This window comes from Gallinula chloropus (assembly GCF_964237585.1).
Source record: "Gallinula chloropus genome assembly, chromosome: 1".
NCBI classification, from domain to species: domain Eukaryota; kingdom Metazoa; phylum Chordata; class Aves; order Gruiformes; family Rallidae; genus Gallinula; species Gallinula chloropus.
The window spans coordinates 99,995,980-100,009,726 of NC_140085.1; the positions used below are offsets into that span (position 1 = coordinate 99,995,980).

The window sequence follows — 13,747 nt, forward strand, 5'->3', positions numbered from 1 at the left end:
ACTGTGTTTTTCTCTGCCAAAGCTGTTCATCTTCTCACAGACATATCCTGGAAGTCAGCTTGCAAGACAAAGCCAGTACAATGTCATCGTTTGATTAACTGGAAACAACTGAATAGGAAGAAGGGAGGGTGTCATCCCACATATTACATACAGTACCATCTGATCAACTTTGTTGAACACTGTTGATGCAAAGAAGCTTCTGGGCACTTTGGTGTACCTCATTTTATCAAACCCAGACCTTCCAAAATATGGACGTATATTTGGAATTATGTTGGGATCCAACATGGAGAGAAAGTACTAACCTATGGATTCCTACAGATGTATTCCACTGAGATGTTAAATTGCTGTCTGCTGCTGCACCCTTTGCAGTCTCCAGGTACCCTTTAAGATCAGTTCAAGAACATGAGAGAAATGTGCTGAAGTTGGTGAACTGTGGGTTTGAAGAGTACTAATACAAAAATCCATGCAGTGCTGCTGCCACACTACTTCAATGAAAGTCAACATTTGTAGCCACTGATGCTGTTTGGATGGTTAGAAGCAAAGACTTGACTTCCAAGAGGATAGTAAATACTAAACATTTAACTCGTATCTTGGTTATGGGCATTTGCAGCACAGGGGGAACAGTCACCATTTAAATGATGTTTTCCAAGTACTTTTTCATTCAACTTCATGCTCTCCCTTCTTACTTGGGGAATGAGTTTGAGTCAGCTACCTTTTATTCAACTGCTGTGTCAGAAAATATGCTGTCTTTAAGAGTATCTTTACAATAAAGAGCTGGGTCTCCTCATCTGCATATTGAAAGGACCAGAGGACTTTCACCCAGTTACATAACACATTATTAACAGAGGGAGGAGAAACCCTGTAAGGGCAGTGCAGGTGCATGATCTCAGATGAGATGAACACATGCCCATGGCAATTTTGATGCATGTGAGAAGAAACACAGGCAACTTCAGGCAGCTCCCTCCACCCTCATCACATTGGGTGAGGGGGCTGCACTCTCATTTATGGTACCAGAGGCTAGCAAGGTAGGTACCCAATGTTTAACATTCATTGTCCCATTTTAAATATGTGGTTACTTTTTTTAATAATGCAAGTGAAGTCTCAAAGTATGTAGGAGAAATATGCCACTAGAGAACAGGACAGGATTTGGCCTGCTGTCATCATCTCAGGTATTTTTACAATTAAAATAAATAAATATGAAATCATAAACAAGGAGGTTAACAATAAAAGCAGTAATTTGAGAATGAGCAGGGCCAGTTTCAAGCAGCTAATTAGTAGCTTGTCTTCCATGTTTGCCTTTCTGAATACTTCATAAGTACTGTTCCCTAAACCAGTTCACTCTGCTTGATAACGATGCAGTCTTTTCTCAGGTATTAACAGCATCTGTTTGTGAGATTAATTGAAATGAAATGCAGCACCATTTCCCCTCTCCACATGGATTTTTACTGATGTGTTTTTTATTGGCAATATCTTCCAAGTAGAAAGGTCACCTGATGAAGGTAATACTTTTAAGCAGCTATAATTGCAGTAAAGGGTGCTGAATTTATTATCCTAGAGACACATCTATCACTTATCAGAACAGATACAAGAGGTATAAAGATTATACAAGGTGATGCATTCCTGCCTGTGACTTAAACAACAATATGGAGACAATAATGCTTCGAATAAGAAATTGTTCCAAATTCCTATTTCCATTCAATCTTCAGTATATCTGCTGAGGATTGACAAAAAATCCTTCAGTTAATGAGGCTGCCTATTACAAGTCATGAAAAACAAGAACTTTACGATTTGTTTCACATAAGTTGCTGAATCACCAGAAATCATGTGGAAAAGGAAAATGACCATGTTGAACATATGGTAGTAGATTTACGAGGAGAATTTCACATCTACTGTTATAATCTGTAATATGTGTTGAAGAAAGAAAGAAAGTAGAATAACATCCTGATTGATGATTAATATTTTTGGTATTGAATTGTCTAATTTTTTTCAGAAGTTGGATCTAAGCCATGGTGTTCAAGCCCTTCCAAGACTCTAAATATGACCGCTGATGACTGCATTACTCAGCACCCCATCACCTCTGAGGTAAAAGTTTTTCTCCCAAGTGTTTACATGTCTTCTACAATCTTGCTTTGAGATACTACCCTTCATTTATTTCCCTCAAAACTATTCTCTTGTATTAAAAACAATGTTGCTCATGCACACGACCACACAGTATGTACTAAATATGTACTGTAGCCCCTAAAACAATTGATTTCTTGCAGAACAGATAAAAAACCCCTGATTTTTCATTTCAGTTAAGTGCTATATATATGAAAAGCAGCATGCAGTACCAATGAGGCTACCAAAAAAACTGAATGCCATTGGTTTTAAAGAAAGCTCTACACTAGTTTCTTCAGACTGTTTATTGTTTTATGAAGTTGACTAATGGAGCAATAGGACCAGAACACGGGAAAGTCAGCTGCAACAGTAAATAACAAAATAAAAATACACAATTCCTCAATCTTTCTCATAAATGATAACCTAGTGTTTGAGATCTTCAACAATAACCATGAAATACTGCAAAAAGCCATACCAAAAAGTGAGATAAGGGGTATTATGACATACATGTTGCTTTATCATTGAGTGCTCATGAAGAAAATTAGATCCATTCAAGCATTTCAGTTTGGAAGGTTGTCACACACTAATAGCCTATGGTCAGAATACAGAATATAAATCTTCTTCCATTTTTGAGCTATTCAGTTGTACAGGCTGCACATTTTCAGTAAAACATGGGTGTTGCTACACACACTGCGTCACTGATGACAGCAATATGCAGGTCTTGAATTGCAGTGAAGAAATAATTTTCAGAGATGGCCCCTGGAAAAGGTACTATGAAAACCTCTTCTGGCCATTACTCTACTTCAGAAGATTTTAAACAAACAAAACAGCCTGCCTTCCTTTCTAAAATGCAAACAACTCACTTTCAGATATGAATATAATTCACTTCTCTTAGTTTCCTTCTTTGTGAAGCATCTCCAGAGACATTTTAGAAAAGTAGTCAGCTGAAAAATGCAGGCAGACATTAATACCAGTGAGTTTTTCAAAACAACTCTTTTGTGCTTGCTGTTGCCTAAAAAAGATTTATTTAAAAAACAAACATGAGCCTATTTTAAAGTACCTTTGAACTTAACTTTGGTGAAGTTTGATTACTTCTAGAAGTTCTGTTTCATTTTAAGAAACCAGTACTTCACTAAATGTGTCCATGACTAGTCTTTCAGCGACTTTCTACTGCTGCTGGTATAAAAGCTCTCCTAAATCAAGTTCTATTAAAAGAAAGTTAATTTTGACTAACCCTCTATTCAAATGAAAGCATTCAGACAGTGAGAGAGTTCTATCCAAGTCATAGGATATAAGAAGGAATGATGCATGAAAAAAATTGAAAGAAACAGAAGAAAATGAGGTGCAAAGAGCTGCTTTATAGGACAGCCAGGCTCTGGAGGACTCTTCAAGCATAACAGGATTTGCCTTCTGAGCAAGAATCTTTGGATTACCAGACCTGAACAACGGAGTAGAGTTCATGTAGAATAGAAAAGGGGAGGGGAAAGGCCACTGGAGAATATCAGCATAAGAGGCCACAGCCAAATTCAGTTCTCTGTGGGCACTGACAAACAGGGTGCTGTCAGTACTGTGATGTATTGCAACTTGAATGCATTGGTTCTTTGAGCAAAGTTCCTATATCACATCTCAACCAGTCTGACACACTACCTCCTACCAGTATATTGCCAAAGTATTATTTTCAGGAGCTGTTACACAAAATTAAGCATTCTAGCTCTTTTCCCAATGTATAATTATTATTTCAGTTTATGAAAATAGTCACTCTACCCTCTTTAGGCTCAAGGACTTTTCTACTCTCCCTCAAGGTCTTCTGATTTTGTAATCTTTCTCCTATCTTCAAGTTTTGTACCCCAGCAGTGACCTAATCCAGACAGCCCACACATCCTCCTGACCTCCACTTCTAAGGATTTTGCCTTTGAGTTCTAGAGAGCTGCCTTCTCCAAGTTCCCAGTAGGCTTCCTTCTCAAGAGATCAACTGAGGAATTCAGATAGTGTAGTATTTCTCAAGAGGCCTTGTTGTTAGCAAATGTTCCCATGACACAATCTCTGGATTGATCCTTCTTGGGAAGTGAGCTACACAAACTTTGACAAGGCTGAGGTCTAACACCCAGAAAGGAACAACATATGGAAGTGTCCTAGTTGCACTACTGTTCTCTCTCCTAGGGAATATCAACAGACAACGAAAGCATATGAACCACCTCAGTTTCATGTTCTCCTCTGAAATGCTATGCATGATTTTCTTTTCTGGCAATAAGCACTTACCCTGCTGCCCCTGCGGTGTTTGTGAGATGATGAACTGTGCTGGCTGCAAGTTGGTTGTTGGATGCACCAACACAAACTGTTGCAGGTTGAGATTCTGCTGCTGAAGCTGCTGCAAGTGCTGCAAATCCTTAAGGAAACAGGGAAAGGGGGGGGAGGGGGAAAGGGGGAAAGAAAGAAAGAAAGAAAGAAAAAAAAAAAAACAAACCAGAAAAAAGGGAAAAGGGAAAAGGGAAAAGAAAGAGCTGTGCGTTAGACATTTAAGTCAGTCGTGGCTCCCAATGTAACCAGATTTCCTATCAACCAGTTACATTCTAACATTTAGAGATAAAAGTGGATGCCAAACAACAGCCCTGCTACTGAATATCCTCTAGGCTGGCAATTTGAATTTTGCTGTCCTTCATAAAACTAACAAAAATTGTTTACTAAATAACCCAGCAAAACACTTCCAGCACTGTTCTGCTTTAAAAGAAAGAAACAAACAAAAGCAACAAAAAATCCACAACAATCTTCCCCCCCGCTTCCTTCCCCCAGTGCAGTCTTAACAGCACCCAGATTTCTTGGGTTTAATTTCTGAGGATGCAACTCTGCTATGCTAGAAAATTCATTGTTGACAAATCAAGCATATTAGCTGGGAGCTATTTTTGTTTATAACAACCACAATCTGCAATTACCATTCTAATCAGCAACAGGAAAGTAATACAGATTCCTAGTTTGCACTCTGGTTGTTCAGGTCAAATTTCGGGAAGTAGCTAACTCAAAACAGTAAATAAATACATTTGATTAGTTCTAAAACAAATTACAATAAGCTTAGTAGACATGGTTATAATTAAGGTTAAAAGGAATAATCCAAAACACTACACTATTTTAGAGCCCTACTTTTATGTGTTTAAACCATTGAGAACTATTAATTTTCTGTAATTAAATGACTGGTCTCAACATAAATGCTAATTTCTGAGAAACTGAATCATCAAGAAAAATGCTTCAACTTGCTGTTTAGCTGGAGAATTAAAATACACAGAACTGCTTATAAACACTCCCACCAAGCCAGCCTTTTTCTTTTAATCTTCTCCAAACAGGACAGTAACAAGGGTAACTGAAGTTTGAAAATTGAAGCACAATGCAAAGCCAACCAACATAAGAGGTAATCTGTGAAAATTATCTGTACACGTGCAGAATATTTCCATCTTTTGGAGAAGCTGTTTCAAAACACCCACCAAGCAGGTGGATGAAAGCCTGGAGTATTTTTCCCACCTACAACCTCCCATTAAACAAACCACACTGACCGAAACCTCCTCTGTTTCAGATGAGCTGCAGAGATACCAGGGTACCTGCTTGCAGACCCTCTTCTGGGTCCAACTGTGTCAGAAGATATTAACAGTGCCAGTTTGCTCCTGAAACAGTGCTCAACCTGTCTGCTTGAATGGAGCTGCTTGTTTTAACATACTTCCTACCATACTTGAGTTCAAGTGAGCCAGACTTACAAAGCCCTACCTCTTAAAGCCAGTAAAGTAGACCCCATATATTTTGACTGATGCCTGTTACTGAGCACTCACACAAGCTGCTCAGTGAGCAGATGGGAAAGGCCATTAACTGCCAGCAATGGTGATGGAAAGTCAAGACAGACTGACAAGGATAACTTTTTATTTACACAATACAACCATTTGGTGAATGTAGTTATCTATGACCTTACATTTTAAAACTGTTAAACTAAGACTTAAAAGTTGCAGCAATCTCCTGAGGAACAGGGGTGGGGAGTGTCAGTAGGTGAAAAAGAAGACTAGGGAGAAAAAAAAAATAATAGAGTCCATTGATTCCTGAGATCACTGACATGCATTGTAAGAAAATGACTACTTAACCTGCATTAAAAAGACACTGGCCATCAGTCACTTAGGCAACTTGGTCATCTTAAGTCAAAAGCATACAGTGCCATAATATGGTAGGCAGACACCCAGATGGATTGACCAAGTGGCACTCTAAGGAACAGAAGCTTCCAATTTATAAGGGAATAGTAAAATCTTAAATAGTGCCCCAATCCCCCAAGCACCAAAGAGGTTTTCTTTAAAGTTGATGATAGTATCGTTTCCTTTCAGAAAATTTGAGAAGTACTGCAACCATTCCTATGAAACTGAGGCAAATTTCCTTCCTGAGAAAAGAGGGAACTGTTCCAGTTCTCCTCAGGTACTCCATATTGTAAAGTTACACTGGCCAGAACTGCTACTAAAAACTTGAGCGCAATGTGACATGGACCTCCACTCCACTCATCTCTCATTGAAAATCAATGCTCTGCTTGTTACCTTTGCAGATTGGGCAGCACAAAGGGGCTCATACTGAATTGGGTGTGCGGGCTAGATACAGAAAAGAGACAGAAATAGAAAGAGCAGGGCAAGCTGACTAAGGCTGTGAGTGCTGGGTGGAAGAAAAAGAAGAGAGGCTGAAGGATGAAAAATAGGTGTGGATAGGAGAAAAAGTTGAAACAGAAAAGGAAAGGGGGGCGGGGTTGGGGGTGGAGGGGGAGGAGTATAAGCAAAAAATATGGACAGAAAAACAAATTGAGGACCTTCCCCTTTACCAAAAGTAAAGAAACGAAACTCCCCCAGATGACCACCAAGTAGATCTCAGATGATCTGAAGAAGCACCACAGGAGTTGGAGTTACATACAAGGAAGAATACAAAGAAACCGTGCCAGTGTGTTTGTAAGATCAAAGGAGGAGAGCTTTTTGTTTAAGACTATAGTATTCATAACAGGGTACCCAGCTAAGACATGACAGCTCTTATCATCAGGTTCTTACACTTTAATATGAGAAAACCGTTTTTAAATTGAGGCCTCAGGGAAAACTGGTATAAGCAATCTTATTCTGTGCATCTGCCTTGGTAAATGGTATCTCAGCTGAGTCTTGTTTAAATACAGAAATATAATTCTGAAACGCAGAATGGAAATGATACCTCCAAGGCTAATCACTCTTAAATAGCCCTACCAGACCCTTAAATTCATTTGAAATCAAACTTTATTTCTACCTTGGGAAAGTTTTATTATTTAGTTAATTGTAGCATTACAATAAATCTCCCAATAGCAACCACACCAACAGCCCCAACACTTTTCCTGTGGTACCTTTTTTTTCCTCAATGGTAAAATCTGTATCCCAGCACGAGCACATAGAAAGAGACGGAAAGGCTTTTGGGAAGAGATGTATGTCTTCTGGTGCTGCCTAACAAATTAGAAAGATCAAAACAGTCCAACTCCTACCTTGGCAGAACAATCTGCCAAGTGCTACATCTTAATATAAGGAAGATTTTTGGGTTTGTTTTTTTTTTTCCTTTTAAATCTAAAGTTCTAAATCTAGCACCATTATCTCACATTACAACCTCAGTGCAGGCTTAAGCACCTCTGTCATTTTGATGTTTATGTCATATAAACACTAAGCATGGAACCTGAAAACATGTAAAGTTTACAAAGAACTCCAAAACTTGGTATAACTGTTTAGTGACAATTTAGCATCAGCCCAGCAGCAGCACTAACATCTTACCAGACCACTGCAGCAGGTACCTTACATTAACTGCGGCGCACACTAAAGAAGTCATGCTTGTGCAATTAGTTAATTAAAATAAATATGGTAATCCCCCTGCCGCAGAGACCTGCCGGTTAATCAATTATTCAAAAATCATCAATTAAAACAAACATTCAGCTATTTGTGTAATCAGCTGGATGTTTACAATAGCAACACAAACAAAGTCGAGCACTGTTAATAAACTGCTGTCAAGATGGATCAAAAAGCATAGTGCCATCCACCTAAAAACCTAGATGGTAAAGGTTTTCCAGAAAGTACCTCAAATTCCATCCAACATTTGCACAAATTATGCCCAGTACTTTCATCATAAGAAGCAGTTAATGAGATTCAAAGCAGCTACATTTAGATATCCTAAATATCTGGCATTACAATTAATGTCTTTTAAGCAATTAGGAATGCCAGAACACAAGTGAAACTAATTTGCTCTGCTTGTGCTACAAACGCGCACTATATGGTGGCAGCTACATGATCACTCGCTATTTTTCACAGAGCCTTTAGCTCATTCACAAGCACAAACCAGACAATGTTCACTTCAGAAGTTCCTATCTGACAGTACATGCCTAATCTTTTCAACTCTTCTCAAACCCTTCTCTGAAGATTTTGTAAGTTCTGGAGAAAAAAGCCCAGTACTAAATAATTGTGAATCCTTCACACATTTGCATAACTTCCCACTGAAGTGGGAGAGCAGGATTAGCAACACCTTGCACATACACAACACCACCTCCAAAAGTATCCACTAGTTTGGTGGTTTGACAAACGCAAAATTCAAGGTACAGATCTTATTAATATGAAATTTCAGTGCTCCAACCACGATCAAGCACCTAAGCTGCACACCTGGAAGACAAGAGGCACACACCTCTTGGATCACTTACATTTAGGTTAAAAGACTCACATAGTATCAAATGGGAACTCAGTGACAGATGCAGAGACAGATGTTAGAAGTTAACCATCAACTGCCTTGACAATGACATTTCTCATTCTTCTCTTGAAATCTTCCTGTACTATTGGCTACAAAGGCTCAACAAAACAAAGAGATAATCTTGGGATTTACAAGTTTCCTTCAATGCTACATCCTTGAGTTGTCTCCAGATCATGACAGTGAAATTGGATCCTTTGCTAAAGCAAGCATTAATATCTGGTCGCGTGCCTTGTCCATGGTGTACCAAAAGGCTTAGTGTGAGGGGTTCTTGTGGGGCAACTTCAGTACTGGCCTTTTATATGTGGCATGGCATCACTCTGGCCTCACTAGGGATAGCCAGAAAGCTTTTAGATCAAGACCACAGAAGTTTGTCACTTCAGCCAATGAAAGAAACTGCATCACAACCAGGCTGTTATTCAGCTATTTGAGCGGCCCAATAAAGGAATAGCACATTTCACTACAGGACTTCAGAAATTAAGTAAAAGAATGGAAATGTCACAACAATCAGCCCTCACCTTCACTTTTTAGACACTTCATTCTAGTTGAATGCAAGTGAAAACAGTCCGAATAGTAAGCGTCCGACAGTCTTAAAGAATCTGCTCACTGAGAGAAGCAGCAACTTCAGTGATTATGTACCCGAGGCACTGTGCATGGCTAGACTAGTCAAGCTGAAATATTACATACTGAGAACCTTAATCTATGGAAAGATGGACCTCACCAACACAATCACCTACTAGTAGTACACAAGATGCCTGTGCTGTACCTTCGGTAACCCTTGTCCAGAAGCCAAAGGAGTTTCCACACTACATATGCAAAGCACAGAGTTGGGGTGCTGCATTCTCCACACTGACTTAAGCCAATCCTAGAAGACCCAGGAGGATCTCTGCTGCTACTGGTATGAAATTCCTTGGCAAGCAGTTCTTTGAAATAAAGAATTAGCAGGTCTTTAGCAGCAGACCATGAAACTGGATTGTTTCTGACATCAGACTCATTCTGCTAAGTTCTCCTCTAGACACACAAGAGTGCCCATTCTTTGTCACTGAGCTCCTAGCACTAAGCACGCAGCCAAAACCATGCACAAATCTGTCGAGTCAAACTGCCTTTCTTCAGCTCCACCCTCTTGCTGTTTGGATCTAACAAGCATCTTTGGAACACACAGGCATTCCTTCCAACTCATACAGGTCTGGACAACTGTCATTTCTACGGGCATCCTTCTATACCTCTTTTTGACCCTTGCTCAAGCTAACTACAAGGAAGAAAAATCAGAAAATACAGCACCTGGTCAGATTCTGGAAGAAACTGAGAAGGCCCAGCGGAACCGATGAGCAGCTAGCATGCATTCTTTGCTAAAACTACCAACTCCAGCCTCATCAGCTAAGGATGTGTGAGGAAAGACTAACACTACTCAAGGACTCTTAAAAGCTCACTGAGTCAGGTATTAAAATATTATTTGAATGATGCAATGAGTCAAACCTCTTTGTTTTCCACCCTCTCAAGCCTCAAGGCTCACCTGTGCAATCTGTATTGGCTGAGATAGAGGGATCTGCGTCATCGGCGTTGCAGCAGAGGCCGAGATGGTGGCACCAGCAGCGCTGTGCTGCTGACTGGCTGAATGCTGCACTGCAGCCGCCAGCAACTGTGCCTGCGCCTGTTGTATCAATAACTGTTGCTGGGCTGGCGTCAACGTGAGCTATAAATAATTAGAAAACACAGCCATTAATAATGGAAAGAGCCACTTGAGCTACAAAGTCATTAGCTAGCTCATTACTAGTTATATTAACCAGACATTCCTAGAACTACTACTACTACTACTACTACAGTTCAGCCATTAACTAGCCAAGGGCTCTGGCCTTAAGTAAGGACAGCTGGCTACTCAACAGAGCAGAGGAACCAACCTGCCACAGACCTGACAGAAGCCAAACCTCACAATGCAAACATTTGCCCTTACTGGAACCTACAGAACCTAACTGCACTCCTCAGTTTTCTTCACAACTCTACCCGGAGGTTCAGGAGAAAGGTAATTAAGTAGCAAGCAAAAGAAAAGAATCAGTATTGCCAGGAATTGAAAGGAAATTTACACCCAGCGGAACAGCAAGTGATTAGCCAGATGAATGAGAAGCAGGAATGCTGGCTATGGCTACTGAACAAACTGATAACACCCCAGCTGCTTCACATTAGCATGAATCCCTGCCATATTCCATCATTTCCATTATGCCCTAAGATATAAGTAAAGAACATGAGCTCCATTTGTTTCTCTCCAAGTCTCCCCATCTGCCTTTTTTTTTTTTTAATAAAATAGAATAGAGTTGGCAAGTTTACATCCCTTCCCTTTCCCAAACACACATTATCTCTGTGAAACAGGTGGCAGCAGTCTCTCCTTTACATGTAAATGAATCTTGATGCCCATATTTACTACAATCCATATCTGCATAGGCCTGGAGTTTTGAATGTTTCACTACTGCAGAAAAAACGTAAATTAAAACAAGCCATTTTTTTGAGGATGAGAAAAAAATAGTAGGAGAAGATGAGTTTTAATAAAATATTAGAACAGTCTCACTTTTAAAACTTTCAAATGTAATTAACCAAAAACTCAGTAGGATGTTTACTTACTCAACTAGCATATGAAAAGGCTTAACAATAGAACATGAAATTAAGACATCAACTGTAGAGATGATCTAACCTAATACCTCAAATCATAAACACATTGTTGGAGCAACTGCCCTAAACTCCTTATTAAGATGCAAACTCTTAAAACTGAAAAGCTGATTACGTGGAAGCAAACATCTTCAACCAAACCAGCCCATTCACAAAACTTGCTTTTTTAAATGACTGAAAGCATTGAAAGTCAGAAACACCAGTAATCCTAAAACTACAGGTATTCCATAATTAATCCCAAAGACTTGCAATTAAAACCCTCGCTATTTGTAGGTTAAAACAGAAGGGTTGAATATGCTTAAGGCAAGCACTAATATAACAACTTAAAAAGAAATGTGTTTGAGAAGAGGAAGAATTAGTGTCAACAGTTCCCATAATTTTTGTTCTTCACTCAGCTATCCGATAAGATTTAGTCTCATGCTCCCATACTTCATTTTAATCTGGCAAAAAATAAAGATTCCTCTTTCTGACATCAGCAACTCTTATTTGTACACACACCAGGCTTTTAATTCATGGCTGAGTCAAGACAGATTCACGGAACTGTAGGGGTTGGAAGAGAGCTCCAGAGCTCATCGAGTCCAATCCCCAAAACAAGACAGATACTGAGAACGGAGAGAAAGAAATTTGGTTCTATTTGTTGGAAGCAAATAGTTCGCAACAAAAAACAAAGCTTAAAGTCTGCTGGTTTATACAAAGATACTTTCTGTTCCCTCTTTCACTCAAGTTTCTTCCTATGTTAAAGGAAATGACAATAACCTTTGCTGACAGTTCTACGGGGACTGCCATACAGACTGCCATCGTTTGCCGGACAGGAGGCTTACTGCAGTAGACTTGGGTAAATCTTACCCCAGTGATCTGTCCTCCGGCCAGCATGAGCTGGGTCTGGGGTATGGCCGCCTGCACTGAAGGCTGCTGGGAAGGCTGGCTTGGCTGCTGAGAGTCCCCAGATTCTTCATTAGATTTAGACTAGTCGAAAAAAAAATAAAATAATACCAACAAAAAAAACCAACCCACAACTCTTTATAGTGTAAAACAGATGTTAATGTATAACGCTGTTATCTCAACGCCGCACAATAAAAATCTTTCATCTGCATACAAAAAGCCCTTGGGTTTATTTTAAGAGTGTGTTTAAGCAATGGCTCTATGTGCCCACCATCTTAGCTACGATTGCTCAAACATGTCTGTAGGTAATGCAGTTAACAAAACAAAAAGACTCTCAGGTCTTTTGTAATTCTTTGACATTATTTTCGGGTCTTATTTCATTTCACAAAACGCAACTGAAGCTGACACTACCTTTTTCACCATAAAGAAAGAAAAGGTTGTTAAAATTATTCATTGGCTAAAATCCTGAACAATGGAACGAGGGGAAAGGAGATTGTGTTTCCATTTTTTATATCTGCATCCTGCACCTCTAAGTCATCATAGTGTTGGCTTATACGGAACCGGTTTGAGAAATCCTCACAGATTTATCTACCTACAGCAAAATACATAAAATATATAGTGCTTTTAAATAATCTTACATTAGCATTTATTTAATTGAATGCTGCTTTATTTTAAAAGATTGGGGGGGTGTGTTATTTTTGTGTCTTTTGTGGGATATTTTTGTGCCTTTGTTTTTTGTTGTGTGGGTTTTTTTAAACAGAAGAAATTGTGAAGACATGAGGGAAGAATATGCAAGTGCATGAAGGGAGGGGAGAGAGAGTTTTATGGTAATTAAAACTGGTTATGCAGAACATTAAAATTCTGCATAGATTTGCATATTTTCCACCACCTGTTTTGGGGACTGCAGAGCAGGCTAATTAACATAAAGGCTCTGATTAATTCTGCCAGTCATTGAGCGATAATTACAGCACAGGACTGTAAACATTCTGCACTGGAGATACAGCCTGTTTGCCAACATCTCTCTCAGGGATGGAAGTTTACCATGGCAACCAAGGCAATTTTCTGCCTCCTTCCTCTTAGAAAGGAAGGTCACTATACCTCCTCTTCTTTCCAAATTGTTATTATGTATAAGTGGGTCCACATTCTATTGCATTTCATGTAATGCACTACCTACATTCTTTAATAACAAGCAACGCTGAAACCAGTTTTCAATAAAACTGCATCCCTTGCCCCTTAATATAGTACTGAGAGGAAGTGGCACGTTAACTGATACACTGAAGTGTTCAGCATCATAAAAAAGTTTGAAAGCTTTGTTGTATCACGTACATTATTAAACAACAATTACTCTGACTTATTTTGAAATCACTAC

At 39.3% G+C, this 13,747-nt stretch overlaps 1 protein-coding gene across 3 annotated transcripts in view; it reads right to left on the reverse strand.

Annotated features, from left to right (window-relative positions):
• POU2F1 (POU class 2 homeobox 1) overlaps window positions 1–13,747 on the reverse strand; it is a gene marked incomplete at its 5' end in the record, with an annotated part of 109,735 nt that overhangs the window by 20,222 nt on the left and 75,766 nt on the right. For 2 of the 3 annotated variants that reach the window (XM_084261258.1, XM_084261259.1), the window contains 3 exons: window positions 4,357–4,483; window positions 10,352–10,531; window positions 12,343–12,462. In XM_084261258.1, the coding sequence (XP_084117384.1) occupies window positions 4,357–4,483; window positions 10,352–10,531; window positions 12,343–12,462 (427 nt within the window). The remainder of the gene's footprint in view (window positions 1–4,356; window positions 4,484–10,351; window positions 10,532–12,342; window positions 12,463–13,747) is intronic. The other variant, XM_084261260.1, reaches the window with a different exon arrangement.